This window comes from Melanotaenia boesemani, chromosome 23, assembly GCF_017639745.1.
Source record: "Melanotaenia boesemani isolate fMelBoe1 chromosome 23, fMelBoe1.pri, whole genome shotgun sequence".
Classification (NCBI taxonomy): domain Eukaryota; kingdom Metazoa; phylum Chordata; class Actinopteri; order Atheriniformes; family Melanotaeniidae; genus Melanotaenia; species Melanotaenia boesemani.
The window spans coordinates 1,389,959-1,412,179 of record NC_055704.1 but is presented as its reverse complement, the minus strand read 5'-3'; the positions used below and the strand labels follow the sequence as shown (position 1 = coordinate 1,412,179).

The 22,221-nt window shown below is 43.1% G+C and overlaps 1 protein-coding gene across 2 annotated transcripts; it reads left to right on the top strand.

Moving 5' to 3' along the window:
* The first annotated feature begins 4,403 nt into the window (after positions 1-4,403).
* il17ra1a (interleukin 17 receptor A1a) lies at positions 4,404-21,529 on the top strand. Of its 2 annotated transcripts, XM_041976854.1 has the most exons (12): positions 4,404-4,616; positions 4,825-4,849; positions 13,490-13,636; positions 14,193-14,314; positions 16,651-16,777; positions 16,933-16,980; positions 17,056-17,201; positions 18,188-18,262; positions 18,345-18,429; positions 19,297-19,300; positions 19,562-19,668; positions 19,784-21,529. In XM_041976854.1, exons 1-12 carry the CDS (start codon positions 4,521-4,523, stop codon positions 21,178-21,180), a joined length of 2,379 nt encoding a protein of 792 aa, XP_041832788.1. In that variant the 5' UTR covers positions 4,404-4,520; the 3' UTR covers positions 21,181-21,529. The 2 variants fall into 2 exon arrangements, with proteins under 2 accessions (XP_041832788.1, XP_041832789.1); XM_041976855.1 differs by lacking the exon at positions 19,297-19,300 and having other exon boundaries at positions 19,570-19,668.
* The last annotated feature ends 692 nt before the right edge of the window (positions 21,530-22,221 follow it).

The window sequence follows — 22,221 nt, the reverse complement described above, 5'->3', positions numbered from 1 at the left end:
TTAACTTCTAGATCACATGAACTCTGCTCTAAATGCTGAAACCAGCCGTCATACCTGCTTGAATTGAGGTTTGATGAGTTCAACTCATTTTCTGTAAAAGTCAGAAGAAAATGACTTAAATCACAAGACTGACAAAATAATTAAAAGAAAAACCAGAATTCAGAGAAAGTCACTTCATCAGGTTTGATTAGTCAATGAAGGCGAATCTGATTGTTGGGAAAATGAATCCTCCAGATGCAGGCCGACCTCCTGCTGATGAAGAGGTTTTAAATATTAAACACTTCTATATGAGGACTGAGGAGAGAGTGAGTGATTCAGTTTCTATTTTGGAAGACAGATGAAGGTTTGTCACTTCTTCTGTGGGATTCAGCTCGCTGAGAAGATTCCCGTAACCGCAGCTGATGATGAGGCTTGGATTGTTTTAGAGGTGTAGCTCTGCTGGGTGGAGGTAAGCAGCGCCACTGTGGCCTCTCATTTACCAGCAGAAACATCGTCACCAGTTATCACCATCGCACCGCGTGAGTGATCATTCCCTCCACTTCAGGAAGTCGCCTGATCTCCTAGCTGTGCAGGAAAACTCTGGCTGTGGTCATGGCTCCAGAGTAGGACGAGTCTGCAGAGCTCACCGCACCCTGAACCGCTCTGAGCGTTGGCTGGCAAGACACAAAGAACTGGTTGTGAGTAGCTTCTGTGTCCAAACCAGTCTGAGAGGAAAATAGGAAAAATGACAAAAACATCCAGTTATAATCCTACATGTTACTGAACTCGATTAATTTTAAACAGCCTTAACACTCGGCACATCATCATCATCATCATCACCTCTTTGGGCCTCTCTCTCCGTACCAGTAAAAACCAAACAGCTTTAATCTGACCAAAAACAGTCTGTGTTCATCAGGAGCTTTTTAACCTGAGCTGATTACAAAACAGGAAATGGTGTCAGTAAAGTTTGAGAGGGTTTAATCTTGTCTAGATCCCCTTGTACAGGAGACAGCATGAGATGCTAAAGTCCAGAAGATGTCTGCAGACACCAGGAAGCAGCAGTGCTAATATGTAGCATAGCAACATGACGGGGAGAAACTCCACTAAAAGACTCGACTAAGCACTGGAGAGTCCGCATCACTGCAGAAGCTGCACCGATCCGCCTGTCGATCTCCCGCCCCATCCTTCCCTCACTCGGGATAAAGATCCCCAGATACCTAAACTCCTCCTCTTTGGGTAGAACCTCATTCCCGACCCGGAGAGAGCACTCCACTCTTTTCTGGCTGAGGACCATGGTCTCGGACTTGGAGGTGCTGATTCTCATCCCAGCTGCTTCACACTCGACTGTGAATCGCTCCAGTGAGAGCTGAAGATCACGGCCCAACGAAGCCAACAGAACCCCATCATCCGCAAAGAGTAGAGACCCAATCCTGAGACCACCAGACCGGAACCCCTCAACACCTCAGCTGCACCTAAAGACTCTGTCCAAAAAGTTATGAACAGAATTAGTGACAGAGGACAGCCTTGGTGGAGTTCAACCCCCACTGGAAACAATTCTGATTTACTGCCGGCGATGCGGACCAAGCTCTGACACCGGTCGTACAGGGACCGGACAGCTCGTACAAGGGAGTTTGGAACTCCCAATCCCTGAGGGGGGCTGCGGATATGTTCTTGTCCGTGGGGTGCCTAGCCTTGATGTTGGGTTGGCGTGGCCGGCGGTGGCTTTGCCTGAGGTGGTCGGGCCCCGTTGGGTTCCTGGGCAGGGCTCTGATGGGGGGAACGGGTGGCCTTTGGGCCTGTGGGGTGCCTGCCCTCTGTGCAGCCCGCAGCGCCCGGCGCCCACTGGGCGTGCTCACCGTCGCCCTATGCTGCCCGGTGCCCCTGCCCCGTCCTGCCGGGGGGTTCCGGTCTGGGGGCCCCTCTGCTCTGGTCTGAGTGGGCCGCTGCTCTGTCTGCCCTCGGGCTCCCCTCGCCCCCGCTGATGCTTCGGGGTGCGGTGTGATCACGACCCCCTTTCAAGCACACATTTCTTCCTTATTGTATGGCCACACACGCACGTTCACACGTGCATGCTCACAAACGTGCTCGTCTCTCTTCTGACTAGATGTAGCTGATGTTTGTGTGTTGGTATGTTTCTCTGCAGGTACATTTGATGACTGCTGTACTTTTCATATCATTATCCTATTTCCTTTATGTATCATGTAGTACTGGGGTAGTTTATATTGTTTATTTATTAATTTGTGGTGTGTTTTAGGCAGCCTAGACAACTGTTATTTCTACATTTTAATCCTGTGAGATAACGCTTCACAACTAGAACGGCAGACTATATCCTCAGCATTCTGGTTTACAGACGAGCAGATCGTGAGCTATGACATCGAATGCTGCTCTAAAATCAAGCAATACTGCACCAGGCATCTTTGAGTTATCCATTCCTTGAGTCGGTTAAAGGGCAGAACAAGTTGAAGGATTATGTCTGTAAGCATGTGTTCAAGCCATACACCTGGACTTGTGCATGTACTGTCCTCCATCAGTTTACTGAGACCTGGGAGAGTAGTGATAGGTCTGCTGTTCTTCCCAGTGAGTGCTAGTCTGCCAGCTTTAGGTACGGGAATAACTTTACCCTCTTTCCAGATCTGGGGATAAACACCCTTCATGAAGCGTGCATGTAAGATGTGACATATCGGACCGTGAATGTAGTCAGCTGCCAGACCAAGGACGTTACTGCCCAGCATATGAGTACCCACTGAGCTGTGTTCAGGCAGACTTCAACAACGTTCATCCACACTGTTAAAGTAAAAAGTGCAACTCTTATCTAACATCACATTATTTTTTAAGAGTTCCAGATAATCAGCATCAGTATAGCTCATATCCTGCCTCAGTGCATTGACCCATTTATTAAAAAATCATTCAAATAACTTCCTATATCAGATGGTTTGGTCAGAAACGTGATTCCACAAAAGAAGCCCCACCAGTTCAACTCCCCATTATTTCATGAAGGGTTTTCCAGAGCTCTTTACCATCCTGCTTTACAGCATTTATTTTCTGCATGTAATATTCTTTTTTCATTGATCTGTTCAGTTTTGTAACCTGGTTTCTCAGTTGACAATACTTGAATCTGTCCTCCACTTATCCAGACTTCACTAATGTAGATTTGACTTTATCTCTTTCCTTCATGAGGCTCTTTAGAGTCTCATTCAGCCATGGAGCTGGTCTCGCTCCTCATGGCCTCAGGCTCCTCAGCAGCTTACACATCAGTCCAATCAATTCACCAACATCTGCCAAAACATTCATGAAGTTCTTGAACATCCTTTAATGTGTTAAACTGACCTGCCAGGCTGTTGGTTATTTTTAGGGTCTCCTGATGATTGTCTGCTTAGTTTACCTGTAAAAGCTGAAAGAAATTCTCTGTTGTGTTTCTGTACAGGTGTAGCAACTGTTTGTCTGCTGTTTGTCTCGATTTCTTTATTTATTTATTTATTTATTTCATTTTCCTTTTTACTTCTCTCCATTTCTGTCCCTTTTTTCTTTCTTTTCTTTCTTCTGTCCCTTCCGGTTAGGTCCAGCAAGATTACACAAATTCCATAATACTAAATAAATAGGATAAAAATATATTTATACAAATAAAGAAATAAAAGAAAGAGATTATCAAGAGGAGCCTAATACCCATAAAGTTCCTCTGGGCAAAGCAAATTTGTTTGGCACAACACAACAGCCAGACCATCATTCTGCCACCACCATGCTGGACAGGACAAGTTAAAAATAAATAAAAATGTTAGTTAATAAAGTTAAAGAACTTTCCTTTAAAATTATTCATCACTGTTACTCAGTGAAGTAATTTCTAAAAAGATATAAAAAGGGCATTGACACAACCTGCACCTTTTACAACATTCATCCAGAAACAGATCTTCACCTGGACCTGAACACACCAGACGTTTGTGGCGAGGTTTATTTTGGACATCTATGACGAATTTTTACTTTTAGGGATTTTTTGGATTCAACAAAAAAGACTTCAACAGAAAGTTAATTTTATTAGTCAGAGACGCAAAGAAGGAAAAAAATTAACTTCCTCGTTGCAGCTTAAACTCCCATGTCCCAGATTGGTCTCTGTGTTGCATTTAATGCTGTTTGTAATCCTGGAAGTCTAACCAGGGACAGCGAGGTCGTAAATCAGCCTACAAATTTGTCGGACGGCGTCTAGTTTGGATGATTTTATGTTTTTTTTCCTCTGTCAAAACAAACACGTAAATGAATTAATTAATGAATTTGTGTGAATCTAAGAAATTAAAAACATCAAACTCGGCTTGATCGTGACTACTGATGCAGTCCTCGGAGTAAAGCTCTAAATTCCGGAGTGACTTGAAGGCCGCATGAGACGTTTCCTGTAAACACATGGGGGGTTTTCCTATTCTCACCGAGCCGGAAACGTCTCACCTACGTCAGGTTCACGCGCTCGCGGCACTCCGACGTCTGTCGGGACCAGTTGGGTGGATTTATTGGGAATTCGTCTTTTTTAGTAAAATAATAATAATAATTTTCTAAAGATGAGTCTTCACCGCGCGGTGCTGCTGATGCTTTGCGCGACGACGTCGTCCGCCGTCAGGATTTTATCCGGTCACGCGCTGAACTGCACTCGACAGGTGAGTGCAAAACACTTCCTTCATCACTACAAATAATTATTATATACAGTTTGAAACTGGATCAGAAAAGTGATGAAACATGGGAATAATTAGAGAAAATCTTAAAACCGCCCCGACTTTTTTTTAAACTGTCAAATGAATAAAAACTTGTCTGTTTTTGTTTGTTTGTTTGTTTGTTTGTTTGTTTGTTTGTTTGTTTCTCTGCCAGGATCTGCGGTGTGAAGCCAGTTACAGTGAGTAAAAACCTGCTGCTCGCTCTTTCTTTTCTTTTTAAATAACTTTCTCATCATGAACGACATGTTTTCATCTCAGTCTTTGAGGACAGATTTTAATCTGAAATGTGCGCGTGTGACGTCTACAGTGTGGAAAAATGGTTCGAAATTCAGAAAGAAATCAAAGTCAGTTTCCAAACTGTTAATGCAGTGGAGGATAAGTTGTTCATAAACATATATTCATAAATCATTACCCATGTCTTGCTTATTTAGTCTAGATTTTGCTGCATATTTAGCATTTCCTGGATTAATAACAAAACTCTCGGAGTAAAATGTAGATAAAAACAGAATGAGGAAATTTCCAGATCTCATCAACTCATATTTTATTCCCAGTAGAAGATAAACAACATCAGATGTTAAACCTGAGACATTTTACCACCTGATGGAAAACATGAGCTGGTAGTGAATCTGTACGGCAGGTTAAGTTTATTTGTAGCACAATTCAATACAAAAAGCATGTTTTAACATTACAAACAAAAGAAAATTTTATAAAAAAAAAAGCAGTATTAAAACACGATCAAGTTTAAAGATTCCAGCTTTAAAGAACCAGATCCAGATCTGGACTCCTTAAAAAAACAAAAAACAAACTAGTTCCATGCAGCAGAGAACAGGTGGGTCTTTAACCTGGATCTAAATAAACTGAGTGTTTCAGCAGATCTGAGGCTTTCTGGGAGTTTGTTCCAGACATGTGGAGCATAGAAGCTGAATACAGCTTCTCCATGTCTGGTTCTGACTCTGGGAACTGATAAGAAACTGGATCCAGATGACCTGAGGGTTCTGGTAGGTTCATACTGGGTCAAGAGGTCTCTGATGTATGTTGGTCCTAAACCATTCAGAGCTTTCTAGACCAGCAGCAGAACTTTAAAGTGTATCCTCTGACAAACAGGCAGCCAGTGTAAAGACCTCAGAGCTGGACTGATGTGGTCCACTTTCTTGGGCTAAAGCCTGGTACACACATAAAGATTATCGGGCTGTTTTTGTACCGATTTTGTCTCTTCCCAACCAAGGACGGCAAACGCCCGATTATTATGAGTCTTATAAGATTTTTCTGTACAATTATCATGTAGTCTGAGGCAGTGGCGTATCTAGGACATTTTTAATGGGGTGGCCAAGATGAGACCAAAAACTAGTGTGGGGTGGCCAAGGCAGGAAGAACCTTTATGGTCTGTACATACTGTGTAAATATAATCCTGCTTTCATTTTACATACACATGGCCTAGAATTTTTAAAACACAGAACTCATGTTTACTGTTACTGAACTGTTTTTATTTTGAATTACTATGTTGACATTCTCTGAAAGTCAGCCATGGAAAACATAAAAATACACAGATACAAAAAAAACATGTCTTTAGTCTTGCACTGACTAGATTTCTTCTGCCATCACACTTTCACAAAGACCATACTAGACAGATTGTGTTTGTCCATCCTAAAAGAGATGAATCCTCCTGTTTTTGTGATGACTTCAATGAACCTGTCCATGTGGAGCGTCTTAGCTCTTCTTGCCTCAATGCTAAGGACACCCAAGTTGCTCAGTCTGTTGTCTGACATAGTTGTGCACAAATGAGTCTTGATAAGTTTAAGAGCAGAGAAGCTTCGCTCACATGCTGCAGTACTTACTGGTACAGCTATGGCTATCTTACACAATGAAAAAGCTCATGAAAAATGTCCTTTTGAGGCTCAAAGAATACTGCAAAGTCAACAATACCCAACAATGTCTGCATTCCACTTTGCTCTTTTCTTTGCAAAAGTCTCTTTTTTTGGTGGAGCTCATGTCTGAGATCTTCCAAATCACCTTCATAAAATCCTCCAAAGCGAAAGAACACCTCATCTTCAAGGAAACTTGTGCTTTTTGGATCCAAAGCTTGTATTCCTCTCATCATGTCACAGTTGTCTTTGGAGAAACGCCTATCTGACTCTCCAAGAATGGTGTCTACAATGGTTGTTCTTCTGAAAATATCCTCATCTCCGCTGTTGCACTTGTATTGACCTAATGTAGACATTACAACAGACCTACCAAGTCTGGAGCTGAGTTTTTCAGACCTCTTTTTCTCTGCATTTTCAGTTGTTATACTGCACTTTGTGGCAGTTTCTACAATATCTTCCCACAGACTGTGAACAAATGTTTCACTTCTGTAATCCTGTAATGAGTCTTTAAGTGCATGGACTAAATTAACTGCCATACTTAGGTCAAGACATGGAGACTGGAGGGTGTCAGAAAGACGTTTTGCATCCCCAAGTAGCTTTCGTAATGTTGCAAGAAGACTGACAAAGCTAACTGTCTCTAACTGAGACAGTAAACCTCTGGCATCTACAGATCTTTCTCCACTATCTTCTATAGCAATTTCATGGAGGACATGAAGCACAGCTGGTAATCTATCCATTAGATTCTTGCAGGCAATGTATCTACATGCCCATCTCGTATCACTGAGTGTCTGTAACTCTCTTGGCTGATCTTTGTACATTTCTTTTTGAACATCGAGCCACTTTTGGTGAACGTAGGGTCCAGATATGTACGTGTAAATCTTCTGGAGTAAAGAAAAAAAACAATCAGCCTCTGGGATTACCTTCACAGCATCAACAAGTACCAGGTGGAGGCAGTGAGCGTTACAGTGTCTATAAACGGCATGTTTTGCTTCAGCCTTTATTCTAGCTGCCACTCTAGAATGTTTCCCACTTATCACAGATGCTCCATCACAACCCATCCAACAAGACTGGATCTGTACTCAAGTCCATATTTTTCTAAACATTGGACTAGTTTGTCCTTAACTCCTTCTGCATCTAATCTAGTTGCTTGCTGAAAGTCAAGAAAACTTTCATGCACTGCCCCATTGTAGTAGTATCGAAGTACCAGAGAGGGTTGTTCCTTCTTTTTCAGGTCTTTGGTCTCATCAGCAATTACAGAGAACACTTCACTTTGTTTCACTTCCTCAATTATGTCTTTGTGGACCATGTTTGCCAAGCATTCCAGGATTTCATTCTGTATTACAGCGCTTGTATACGTAGCATTCTGCCTTCCTTTTAGTTTTTTTGTACAATAGGGTCATGCTTTGCAATTAACTCCAACATTTCTAAAAAATTCCCTTTGTTATTTACCTCTTCAGCTTCACGGTGACCGCGTTGGGCTATGTTTTGAGTTGCAGTTAGAAGAAGTACTTCAGCCACTGTTGTAATGTATTTTCTGTTCTCTTGAACTTTTTTATTATATGCCTCATTAATGGCATCACGCATAGAGGAGTTGGTGAGTACCATCTTCTTGTGCTCACCCCATGCAAACATGGCATTGATATGACCTTCTGACTTCTCATGCAGTTTAAACCCAGAATCTTTGAACATGGACTTTTTCCAATGGCAGAAGCCCAGAGGTGATGTGAAAACAGATGCTGTAGTATTCGGTAGCAGTAAGCTGAATCTTGGCTCTGAGAGTACACAAGCCACGAATACAGTTTGTACCATTGACTGGAGAAGCATCTCTTCCTGTTGCCTTGCAGTGTTCGAGGGAATACTTTTAGCTGAGGCTGGGTAGGTCCTGTTCCTCTGGACTGGGAAATATCTGAAAAGTATAGAACGACAATCAGTCCACTGGACAATACCAATCCATCAGTGTGAGGCTTTGTGGCAGGGACAAGACTAACATTTCACTTAAAAGTATTTGTTACATGATTAAGTATTTGGCAGTATTACAGCAGTTGCATGATATTAACATGTAAAGTGCTAGTGTTGCTGTGTGGGCTAAAAGATAAATGTTAGCACATACCATAAGGTCCTGGTGGGGCAGCATGTATTTTTGCAGAAGAAAGGAACTCTGGATCATCCATCTCAGCAACATCTTCTGACACGCCATATGAATCACTTTCACCACTGGTACCTGAAATATTAAAAACCACTAGAATCACTTTTATATATTGGTCATGGAAACACTAGTGTTTCCCTTTATCTTTTAATGTTTTGTAATAAATCAAAACAATGTGTGGATACTAAGATCTACAGTTTACTGTGTATTAGCAAATTATTACTAAACAAAGATTAATACCAAACAGTTTGAAGTAACTATCGATGACAGATCAATCAGGATAGAGAACTGAACGTACCATGATTAAAGTGGCGCTTCACAGACCTGCGGCTGGCTGACTGAAGTTCATGTTCCTTCACCGATGATCCAGAAAGTGACATTAGGTTATGTTTTTTGTTTTGTTTGTTTGTTTTTTTTCATGAATTTTTAGGTGGACGGTGAAAACAATTACATAGCTCTTATATGTATGTGTTCTATTATCTTGTCTTTAAAATTATTTTAAAATTCGTTTTCTACAGAGAACTATACTTGTATAAATGGACTGACAAGAACTTAAATTCAGTCAACTTATTTGTAAAAGAACATGACAAATCCATCCATCTTCATCCAGGACACATAAGAGCTCCCTGAACATGACCTACCATGCTGTGCAGAGGGAGCTGATTGCTCTTCATCACTGCTGCTATGCCTATGCTGCTGACCTGACTGGCTTTCTCCCTGCTGCTGGCACCTGACTCTGATGACACTTTTCTTTTTTTAAAGAAACTTTTATTATCCCTGTGTCTCTTCCTTGCTACCTTTAATCATGCCTGCAGAAAATTATATCAGTCACTAGATATCATTCATTGCAACATCCATCAGGATCATTGTTATCTTTGGTTAAAATCAGCATTAGAAATACGGGGAATCTTCCAGAAATGGGAAATCTTAAACAATAGCTTTAGCTCTTTCCAGTGTCAAAAACAAAATTCTGTTAGATTTTTTTATTATTATTATTATTATTTTTAATAGTTTCAAGCATTGAAAGCACTGCTTTGATAATGTTTTTTTAATATTGGATGGGAAAAATGCAGATTACATTTGATATTTAAATGCACTCTGTTACTCATTTGTAAAAGAATATTACAAAAGACATGAACTTTGAAAAGAGCTAAAGAAAAAAAGGAGCCAATTGATACTCAGTCAATTATCAGGTATTAACAAAAGCTTAAACATTACTCATATGTGAAGTAAATCACACAAATATCAACTAAACACATTTACAGCTGTTCGTGTTCCGTAGCTAGAAACCATTAGCTAAACTGGTGTGGTAACGGTTCTCCACATTCACCTGCGACACTGTTTGAGGCTCAGCCACAAGGTGTCTGTCAGGCTTCCTGGCATGTGGACATGTTTAAGGCCTATAGTGTTACACACAAACCCTCACTAACATGTTAATATTAACTCTGCCAAAGTTGAAAACTTGCTAAATGCTGAGTGGTTTGCAACAAGCTAGTTAGCAGCCTGTTTACGTAGCTACGAAGCCTGTTTCACACCGGCAAACTAAGGCAGTACTTTTATGTTTTAAAAAAACAAACAAAAAGCAAAGCACTAGCTTGGAGTGAAGTTATATTTTAAACAACCTACCTTTCAAATCTTTAATCTGCAAGTACGCGGTGACTCCAGTGATACAGAAGGCTTCCTAGTGTGCTGGTAGTTGTACGGCACGCAATTCAACTTTAATCCAGGTGAATCATACGTCCACTCTCAAGACGCTTTTGGTTCAGTGTGATCCAACAGACCAGAAATCAGCTGTAGGCGCTTGTGCGTGAGCATTACTCAGATAGTTTGACACATACAACTGATCCTGAATCAGCTAATTATCCACACTGCATCGTTGATTGACAGGCATTTCTTTTTGATGGACTTGCCAAATTACCACTCAGAATTGGGGTGGCCACAGGGGTGGCCAATGAGACTTCAGGGGTGGCACTGGCCACCCCCAAAATCGCCATTGGTCTGAGGTGTGTTACGAGCAGATTTGTCCTGATAATCTGCTCCGAAACATGTCATAGCCGAGAATCGTAAATATTGAACATGTTCAGTACAGTGTGTGCAGAATTATTAGGCAAATGAGTATTTTGATCACATCATCCTCTTTATGCATGTTATCCTACTCCAACCGGTACAGGCTTGAAAGCCTACTACTAATTAAGCATATCAGGTGATGTGCATCTCTGTAATGAGAAGGGGTGTGGTCTAATGACATCAACACCCTATATCAGGTGTGCATAATTATTAGGCAACTTCCATTCCTTTGGCAAAATGGGTCAGAAGAGAGATTTGACGGACTCTGGAAAGTCAAAAATAGTGAGATGTCTTGCAGAGGGATGCAGCACTCTTAAAATTGCCAAGCTTTTGAGGCGTGATCATCGAACAATCAAGCGTTTCATTAAAAATAGTCAACAGGGTCACAAGAAGCGTGTTGAAAAAACAAGGCGCAAAATAACTGCCCATGAACTGAGGAAAATCAAGCGTGAAGCTGCCAAGATGCCATTGGCCACCAGTTTTGCCATATTTCAGAGCTGCAACATCACTGGAGTGCCAAGAAGCACAAGGTGTGCAATACTCAGGGACATGGCCAAGGTAAGGAAGGCTGAAAAACGACCACCACTGAACAAGACACACAAGATAAAACGTCAAGACTGGGCCAAGAAATATCATAAGACTGATTTTTCTAAGGTTTTATGGACTGATGAAATGAGAGTGAGTCTTGATGGGCCAGATGGATGGGCCCGTGGCTGGATCAGTACAGGGCAGAGAGCTCCACTCCGGCTCAGACGCCAGCAAGGTGGAGGTGGGATACTGGTATGGGCTGGTATCATCAAAGATGAGCTTGTGGGACCTTTTCGGGTTGAGGATGGAGTCAAGCTCAACTCCCAGTCGTACTGCCAGTTTCTGGAAGACACCTTCTTCAAGCAGTGGTACAGGAAGAAGTCAGCATCGTTCAAGAAAAACATGATTTTCATGCAGGACAATGCTCCATCATACGCATCCAAGTACTCCACTGCGTGGCTGGCCAGAAAAGGTCTAAAAGAAGAAAAAATAATGACATGGCCTCCTTGTTCACCTGATCTTAACCCCATAGAGAACCTGTGGTCCCTCATCAAATGTGAGATCTACAGGGAGGGAAAACAGTACACCTCTCTGAACAGGGTCTGGGAGGCTGTGGTTGCTGCTGCACGCAATGTTGATCGTGAACAGATCAAGACACTGACAGAATCTATGGATGGCAGGCTTTTGAGTGTCCTCGCAAAGAAAGGTGGTTATATTGGTCACTGATTTGTTTTTGTTTTGTTTTTGAAAGCCAGAAATTTATATTTGTAAATTTTGAGTTGTTATATTGGTTTCCCTGGTGAAAATAAATAAGTGAAATGGGTATATATTTGGTTTTTGTTAAGTTGCCTAATAATTATGTACAGTAATAGTCACCTGCACACACAGAAATATCCTCCTAAGATACTAAAACTAAAAAAGCCCCACTCCAACTTCCAAAAATATTCAGCTTTGATATTTATGAGTCTTTTGTGTTCATTGCGAACATAGTTGTTGTTCTATAATAAAATTAATCCTCAAAAATACAACTTGCCTAATAATTCTGCACACACTGTATTTACGACCAAATATCTTTATGTGTGTGAGAACCGCCGACGACTCCTGAGCTGTGACTCTGTGGATGGTGGCGTGGAACAGAATGTAGCCAATCAGAGAGCGAGCTGGCTGGGGAACAAGGAAATAAATAAAGTCCATGTTCACACCATCTCCAGTCTGTTATTTTTTACTGTTTAGTTCTGGCTTTTTCTGTTAACAATAGTCCCAACACCACCATCATTCCCTCGTCCTATATATCGCCTTCCTTGCTGTGTGTTGTGTTTTCCGGTTATTGTTATGGTTCTTTTACGTTTTTTTGGCGGTTGTTGCCATGGCTATTCTTCTATGTTTTTTTTTTTTTTGCTGGTTGTTGCTATGGTTCTTCTTCTACGTTTTTTTGTTGCTTGTTCCTATAGTTCTTCTTCTACTTTTTTTTTTTTTTGGTACAAACCCTTTAAAATCAGTAAATCTAGAGTGTGTCCTTTAATGTGTGTGGGCTCTGTTATATGCTGAGTCAGCCCAGAGTTGTCCAGACTGTTACTCAGGTTTTTAGTCCTTCTGTCCTGAGGGTTGTCTACATGGATGTTAAAGTCACCAAAAATAATTACACAGTCAGAATCTCCACAGATTATAGCAGCAGGTCACTAAAACCATCATAAAATGCTACGCAGTGCCCTGGTGGCCGGTACATATCTAGAAACATGACTCTGGAAGAGGTCTTAAGCTGTGTTCAGAAAAAATAAAACTTCTAAGAGATAACTGCTTACACTGAAATAATTCATTCAATAATCATTCAATTTTAACCCATTACTAGTTCCACTAAGAGTGGTGGGCTGCCATTTTTTCCCAGGGTTAAGGGCCTCAGGGACCCACGGTGGTTTACCGCTGTTACCAGCCTGGTGGACTTGAACCAGTTTCTCCAGACCCAAGCCCACCTCTGTTACCACAAGGACACCACTTCCCCTATGACATATCCCTTCTGTCCTGGGAACATCTCACAGAGAGTCACTAGAGAGAGGGATGTCTGGGACCCGACACTGGATAAATGGAAGAAAATGATCCCAGCTGTCTTCTTCCTGGTTTCCATTCTGTTCATTTCAGAGAGTTTCAGCTCTGTTGCAGAGTTGCATTTAGAAGGACAGTAAATGCACGAATAATTCAGTGTGTGTGTTTGTGTGTAGATAACTGCATGGACCCTAAGTGGCTGGACGTTAACGACTACACCCCCAGCGCTCCAGAGGAGTTGCAGGTGTCAGTGAACATCATGTCGGATGACCGAGGACAGCTGCAGCCTGTGCTGCACGCCAGCTGGAAGATAAAAGATGACGGTGAGTCGGTGTCCTCTGAGGAGACGACCAGCTCCGTCATGTGTAGGACAATGGTGAATATATCCACTCTTATGGACCTCAGCTTTTAGCCTGTCTTACTCTCAGATGGATTGAGGTCTTGACTTTGACCCAATCATTCCAACACATCTAAAACAGTTAGTGTTTCTTCATCAGGATGATGATGATGGTCATTGTCCTGCTGGACGATGAACCTCCGTCCCAGTCTCACACCTCGGGTTTCCCTCCACACCTATCCTGGATTATTCTCCATCTACCATTTCCTCAGTTCTGAGCAGTTTCCCTGCTCATGGAAACATCCCCACAGCATGATGCTGCCACCACCATGCTTCCCTGTGCAGATGAGAGCATTCAGCTCCTTCAGGATTACCTTTGGTCTCGCTGGTTAATGATGGGGGGTTTAACAAGCCTTTGTATCCAATCATCATTTGTCTGTGTTTCTGGATCTTTGTTAAAAGAGTGAAGTCGTCTCTCAGTGCGATGTGAAGCAGACAGGAAGTAGTACTGAGGCAGGAAGTAACCTGTGCTCTATTTCCAGGTGGTATCAGTCACCTGAAGGCCACCGAGCTTCATGTCTTGGTGAGGTCCACCAACAACAACGTGTGTGTTCGATATTCTTTCAAAGATGTTCTTCCAATGAGAAGACTATCAGGAGAAAAGGTGGGTGCTGTCCGTCCGTGTTAAATATCTCTATTCTTTCTTTCTTACTTTGAAATAACTGGAAGAAAATTTGACTAAAATCTGGATATCCCAGCTTTGCATCATCACTTAAATGCACCACATATTTGTTGGACTGTGAGGCTTGAAATTAGTCCAAACACTCTACAAGGACACAAGCTGATCCGTGATTTTTGTTTGTTTTTAGCTTTGACTGATTTTAAACGTCTTTTTAACTCTGAAGAAAAGCCAGAAACCATGAAAAAACATGGCATGTGCCTTCAGTCTGAGTTAGTCGGGGTGTCAGGCTGGTCACTCTGCAGCAGAGGTCAATCAGCTTCATTATCGTGTTCTGTGGTTTATGTGCAGCTGCACCTGGAAGACTCGTTAGGCGTTCTTCCACCTGGATGGATTACCAACAGGATGGTTCTTTAAATGCAGGAACAGAGAGTACCGACGTAATCTGGAGAAAAAGAAGAGAAAGAATTAAGTTCAAACCATTTTGTCCCTCGATCTTTATGCAGAATGTAAGATCCTAGATAAATTACAGGAAAACGCTTGGTGCAGCCAGAGTATTGGAGAAATGGCTTCATGACTTTCATACAGATGTCTCCAAATCCTCCATCATGTAAATTTCCATCCGGAGTTCCATAAAAGAAACGGCACACAGAAATAACAGTCAGTGGTGGGATACAATAAAAGCACAATAAAGAGACCGCATTGAGCAGCTTGAACCTGCGTGCTTGTGTGTGAATTACTTGTTTTAATGTGTGAAGAACTTTATTTGCCCATGAAATTGTAAAATGTCTTCGTAACATTAGATTTTTTTTTGGGGGGGGTTGTATGCATAACTGGACTTCAATAAATTAAATTATGATTCCAGTCAAACAATACCTTAGATTATGCAGTAGTACAACAGATTAAGCAGATGCAGAAGTCAGAGTCCAGCTCAGGGAGGCGAAGCAGCAGTACAGAAGGATGAAAAACAACAACATGAGGGAGGTGTGGGAGGGGATGAAGCGGCTCTAAGAGAGCTGCCTCCATTAAGGGAGATCTGGGGAGGGCAAACCAGCTAAACCACTTCTTTAAAAGGTGTGATCACCCCAACTCATTCACACCTCTGAACACTGCAGCCCCGTCCCTCCTACTCCCACAAGCTATCACCAGCAGAGAAGAGGACACCTCCCCTCCCCCCTTCACACCACCCACGACGATCACAGCAGCTCAGGTCTGTGGAGAGCTGAGGAGGCTGTGCCCCAGCAAAGCTGCTGGTTCGGATGGAGTATCGCCCCGACTACTGAAGGCCTGCCCGAAGTATAGAAGACTGATCCAGGACTTTGTTAAAATGTGTGACTCCAACCATCTGCTCCTCAACACCACCAAGACCAGGGAAATGGTGGTGGACTTTAGGAGACCCAGGCCACACCCAGAGCTGGCCATCATCAGAGGGGACTGTGTAGAAGTGGTACAAACATACAAATACCTGGGAGTGCAGGTGGATGATAAACTGGACTGGACTGCCAACCCGATGCTTGTACAGGAAAGGACAGAGCCGCCTGTACTTCCTCAGAGGGCTGGCGTCCTTCAACATCTCCAAGAAATTGCTGCAGATCTTCTACCAGTCTGGACGCAGTAATGTGCTGGGGGGCAGCCTCAAGAAGAAGGACACAGCACGCCTGGACAAACTGGTGAGGAAGGCAGATTCTGTGGTTGGAACAGAGCTGGACAGCCTGACATCCGTGGCAGAGCGACGGACGCTGAACAGGCTGCTGTCCATCATAGACAATCCTGAACATCCAGCATCTCCAGACAGAGGAGCAGCTTCAGGGACATCGTCCTGCTCCACGGACACACTGAGGAGATCATTCTTCCATCCGCCCTGATTAAGGGTCTACAACATGTTACAGAACTTCAGCTTTCAGAGGTGGGGTGAACGTCTCCTGCTCTGTAGCTGGAAGCTGGGACTGGTATGATGAAGCAAATGGAGGTTGCACAATTCCAGTTGTTAGCTGTCAGCCAACATGGGACCGGTTTCACAGAGAGGGGGTCTGATAACTGGAGGTTAGACTCCCGTTCTACTTTTTGAACCTCAAGGAACCTCCAGTAAACCTGCAGCATGGAAGTGAAGCACTGGTGGGAAAATCTGGACCTCTGAGATCTTTAAGATCCAGTGTGTCTTGGCCACTTTGAGTTTTACATAATTCTATTGTGGATTTAACAGGGAGTCGACGGAGAGAAGATTAAACTGGAGAAATGTGATCTCTGATGATAGTTCTCAGTATAGGACATGCATTTGTCTGGTTTCCTTCCATGAACGTGGAGTTATTTTGTGTTTTCAGTGGTCGTTCTCGTCTAACTCGCTGGTGTTGGATCCTGGTCAGACGTACAAGGTCTCCATCTCCAACATCCCCAAACCAGAGATGGGCCACAGCGAGTACGACATCAGCACCTTAGTTCAGGTCCCTGGTGAGTCCAGGTTCAGTCGGTATAGCCGGAGAGTAGAATTAGATCCATGAATCACATTTAATGATATTTAATCTGCTAACTTTTAAAACTAAGGAGTTTATTGTTTTCATTTGCTGAACTGTGAATGAGTTGATGAAACTTTGTGGTTTCCTCAGACTGTAGAGACCCACAGATGCAGATGACCCAGTTCTGCAGAGAGACAGGTAAGTCACATGTTGGAGAACATTAAATGAGTAAATCTTGTACACGGGTGTGAACATGTTGTCTGGTGTCTGTAGGGAGTCTGTGGCAGCCCAACATCAGCCTGACCTCGGTGACCACAAGAGACACCCTGATGGTCAGCTTCATGCCAGACTCTCTGTGTGACCAGTACTTGGTTATTGTTAAATGTGACTTGTATCCACATGATACTCGTGTGTTTAAGGTAAGCTCTCATCCTGCTGTAGGCCAGCTCATATTTTCCATCTGAGTGGGCTGACACAGATCTGTACCATAGAAACTCATTACAGCAGATCAGAAACTCAACCTCAGCCTACTTTTTACCCCAGTTTTTGTTTTCTTTGCTGTACTGGAAACTGACTGCCTCTCTGCAGTTAGAGAACGTGTTGTTTCTGTTACTACTTAATGTATGTAACTCTGCTGTAATAGATCCATTTAGAGGCCTGTATATCTTCCTGTCCACTTTCTACGTCCCTTTAACAGACTGTTATCATTCATATTCTAGCAGTGTATGTGGACTATACATTGTTCTCTGTTTATCACTGAATGAAAACAACAACGTCTGAAAGTGCAGTTGTACTGAGAACTATGCTGTATTGACTGTAATCTTCTTTAAACTGTTTAGCAAAATCATAACACAAATATTCACCACAAACCATTTAGTCAACCTGGTTTCACAGCACAGTTGGAGGGTCTGAGGCTGGAAGGGTTTGAGGTTGAGGGGTCTGAGGTTGGAGGGTTTTGGGTTGGTGGGTCTGAGGTTGGGGCTCCACATTCTTGTGTATTGGGAAAGATGATGTTCAGATGTTTTGTAGATGTTCAGCTCTTGCAGTAAACTGAGCTGACAGGGTACCAACAATTGGTCTTGAATTACACCAGAAGTTCCCTTTCTGGACCTTCTGGCCCCCAAGATGAAAGTAGTTTCCTGTCAGTGATCGTCCATCTGCTGCAGCATGCTAACAGCGTTAGCCTTGAAGAGTAAACGCTTCATATGGGACCATGAAGGTGCAGGGTAACAGAGTGGTGAAGGCTGATGATGTGTTTAATGCCAGAAAACGTTATCATGGTGATGATGATGATGATGCAGCAAATGACTGTTTCAGTGAAAATATAAACATATAAAATGATTTACAGCAGCTGTTTTCCTTACATACCATAACCCAATAATGAAACTAAAACTCTTTTTTCCAGAATAATCAGATGACCCTGAATGTAACATTCAGTCTGAACAAATGGCCCAAATCCTGCTGCCAGTTTGATGCTGAGGTAGACTACCTTACTGTACAGCATCGGTTTTAAATGCAGCACACGCCAGCATTAAACATGTTTATCTGTTCTTCCACTGCAGATCAAACCCTTGTTCCCTCAGTGTGGAAACGACTGTCCACGACGAAGGACGACTCGGAATATCTGCTTTTCTGGTCCCCCACCAGGTGTGGAGAATCAGATGTTGATGATGTGATTCTCTGTTTTTCTTTCCGTCCTGCAGCAGAAAGCATTTACAGCTTCATGAGGAAATATTCAGTCCCATAAACATGGACTCTTCCTCACATCAGACATACTCCTGGAATATTCTAGTGGACTTCTGATCGTCCATGTGGTCAGAGTGGAGTACATCATGGAGTCAGACCATAAAGTCCTGGTTATCTTTTTGTTGCTGCTGAAGCTTTCGTCCCATCCAAGTTTCTGATGGGCCTTGGTTCTACTTTGGGCTTTATTCCACATTCAGGTTTTATCTGCATCACAGCAGAACTGATAAAGTTTCCAAAGGTTAAATTATGGTCCAGCTCCACTTTAGGACATAAAACTCCCCCCTACACCTCTGTCCTTAAATGAACCCATTCATTCAAGTTTTCCTTAGTTTTCCCCCCTGACCATTTTTCTTCATTCAGTAATAATAACTACCTACCACTATCCCTTCCTGCACACACTAGCCTTACCTTCAATAAAAACTAGTCAGCCTTAAAATCAGAGCATTATCTATTGTTACACATTAATTGTACATTGTAGATTTTCTGGGTCAGTCAACTCATAAAGAAGTCATCCAGAGAAGAATGTGGATCTTTGATAATCCTTCAAGCTTTGTTTTTAATTCAGTTCGTCTTTATTAGCGCCAGTTCATGAACATCATCTCAGGGCTTTACAGACAAATCAGTTCGAGCAAATTCATTGTGATCCAGTCAGTGTTCATATGAGCCAGTTCATAATAAATAACAGCCTAGTTAAGGAAAACCAACAGATTGCATTGAATCTCGACAAGGGAGGACAGTGGAAAGGAAAAACTCCTTTTTAACAGGAAGAAAAACCTCCGACAGAACCAGAACCCGGGTCAGGGAGGGCGGCCTGGACCGGTTGGGGTGGAGAGGACAAGAAATGCCCTGTGTCAGAACCAAATCAAGAGTATGATTATGAGAATGCGGAGGTCTGTTTATTTTGTTTAGTATAGAATTAAAAGCTATATTTCAGCTCATTTTCATGGTCAGCAGAACAACGACTTCATCAGTATTCAGCACCAAGTCCAATAAAAGGTCTGAAAATCAATCAGCCACTAAACTTTGGTCTTTTTGCTCCAGAATACGCTCCAGAACGTCCGTACATCCTAGTTGCCGTGGGAATGGGGATCATGTGCGTCATCCTGGCAGCTCTTCTGTATGTTCTCTGCAGGAAACGAGGTCTGATGAGTTTTAACTTCATAATTAATCAGATTTCTAGAAAACTTGTTGAAGATTTGGGTCGTTTTGTACCGCAGAGAATGGAACTTTGATTGAAGCTGGTTTCTACTTTCAGGTAAACCCGAGATTCCTCCACCGCCTCCGTCAGGGCCCCTGCTGCCCCAACAACCTCCCCAAGTCCTGGTCATCTACTCCCAGGACCACCACCTCTACAGGGATGTGGTCCTAAAGCTGTGCGCCTTCCTCCAGGCCAAATGTGGCACCAAGGTTCTGGTGGACCTGCTGGACTCCACCTCGGTCGGCATGGCGGGTCGGATCCGCTGGTTGGAGTGGCAGCGGCAGCAGCTGAAGAACCCCTCTGATAAAATCCTGGTGCTGTGCTCGCGGGGCGTCCAGGCCAAGTGGAGGGCCATGTGTGGTGAGGGGAAGGTGATGCTGAGGGAGGACATCCTCTCCCCCACCGATGACATCCTCATCCCCTTCCTCAACCTGTTCCTGCCGGAACTGCACCAGGCCGGGATGCTGGGCCGCTACATGGTGGCATACTTCCAAGACATCAGCAGTGAGAAAGACGTCCCGTCCGTGTTTGACATCGGAGTCAAATACAACCTGATGAAGAACTTTGAGGAACTTTACTTCCGGATATTGGACATAGAGAAGTACCAGCCGGGTCGGATCAACCAAATCCAGGGAATTGGTGAGGACGAGTACTTCAACTGTCCCTCAGGAAGAGACCTGAGGAACGCCATCCAGACCTTTCAGGCCTACCAGCTACAGCATCCTGACTGGTTTGAGAAAGAGTGTGTTCTCAGTGAAGAGGAGGTTCTGGCTGAAGCCAGCCAAGACGTCCCTACTCTACATGTACCTCCCGTCTTACAGTGTGAACCTCTGATCAGAGACGGACCTCCTGTCTACGTCCACGACGTCCACATTGGTAGAAACGACGGCAGCCTTCACATTCTGACTCCAGAACTGATGCCAGAACAGCAGCTGTCATCCTTGTCAGAACTTCTGCCGGTCCTGAATCCCGAGTCCAGCCAGGTCAGGGTGGTGATGGACCACTTGCTGCATCCCCCCGGCTTCAGTCCAGAGTCTGTTTATGTTGCTAAGCCCATTCTGAACAACCAGACCGCCTTTCGAGAAGAACCCCAGGGGCCCACTGAGGATGATGAAGAGGACTCCTTACTACGGGTGATCCAGCCTTCGGCCCAGGTTGTCCTGCAGGGCCCTCTGGACTGGAGTCTGACAGAACCTTCCGGTCCAGCTACACAGAACGAGTACTTCCCCTCCCCCGAGGTCAGCCTCTCCCAGCCTGTGGAGATGGACGAGGAGGACCTACAGCCAGGAGGAACAGGTCAGATCAGTGAATCTGACCAAGGCTACATCTCCACGATGTCATCCCAGCAACGAGATCCTGTTACAGAGGATCCAATGGAGGCTTTGGCCAGATGGCAGGAGTTGCTTTTCCAACGTAATCACAAATATTCCAGCATCAGTCTGGAAGAGGAATGACAGGAACAAGAGGTGTTCATGGATCAGATCTTTCTGAATGTCAGAAATCCTGGATCCTGGAGACGTGACTCTACAGCAGGATGTTCAGCCCTTTCTGAGACTTCAGCTTCCATCTCTGGATAAACTCTGATTAAATGATCATTTTTATGAGTCTTCAGGGACGAGCCATCGATTTTCCTCCAGGATTGCTTCAACGTTTGTGGATTAACCAAACAGAAATAACTGCTGAGGACCTGAAACCAGAAAAATGCCTCATTGTGTTTACTGATGAGGGCTTCAGTTGTTTTTCCTCATCAGTTTCTGTCCAGACTAACAGATAAATGAACAGATTAATTTCTTTGGGTTTGGGGTTCGTTGTCTGCATGATGGTGGAGAAGTGAAAAAGATTTGATTTATTTTTATATTATTATTATATCCAACAGCTTTAACGAGTTATAAAGCATCCAGGTTTAAATGTGAAAGTCTTTTAAAGGTTTTATGTCCGATTCGTGTTTCCAACTTTAAACAAACTACGTATGAAAACAATGATCCCAACATCTACTGAACCAGAACCTGGAGTCAGATTCCAGAGTTTGATCATTGTTGCTTCATTTTAATGAATGTTTCTGTCAGATTTCTAGATCTTTCCATGATGCAGTTTTTCCACCATTCTTTCTAGAGACTGGGAATGTGGCTGAATTTATCCAATTAATTGGAGGAAATTTTGTAGAAATTCAGAGTAAATGAGACAGAATCGCTGTAATAATGGACTATGGTCTACAGAACATGATGCTACTGCACCAGCATCACATTTAACAGGTAAATTATAAAGATCAGAGCTAAATGATCTGATTTTCAACACTAAACGGCCTCAGCTTTCCCATCAGACTTCAGCTGGTTAGTTATTAATGGTGGCAGATATCGTTGTAAAAGAAGTTTATCACCAGACCTGATGTGTAAACTCTACTAAGTCATAACCCTGATGATCTCATGGTTTTAGTTGGTTAAATACTTTAGATTTAGCCTTTTATACCATATAAAAAATAATGTGTAGTACAGTCA

What these genes read in the sequence shown, in the direction of transcription:
- il17ra1a (XM_041976854.1), top strand. Translation starts at nt 4,521, where the DNA reads ATGAGTCTTCACCGCGCGGTGCTGCTGATGCTTTGCGCGACGACGTCG. An exon ending in GAAGACTATCAGGAGAAAAG is followed by an intron (nt 14,315 to 16,650) that starts GTGGGTGCTGTC and finishes TTGTGTTTTCAG; the next exon opens with TGGTCGTTCTCGTCTAACTC. An exon ending in TGTTCTCTGCAGGAAACGAG is followed by an intron (nt 19,669 to 19,783) that starts GTCTGATGAGTT and finishes TTCTACTTTCAG; the next exon opens with GTAAACCCGAGATTCCTCCA.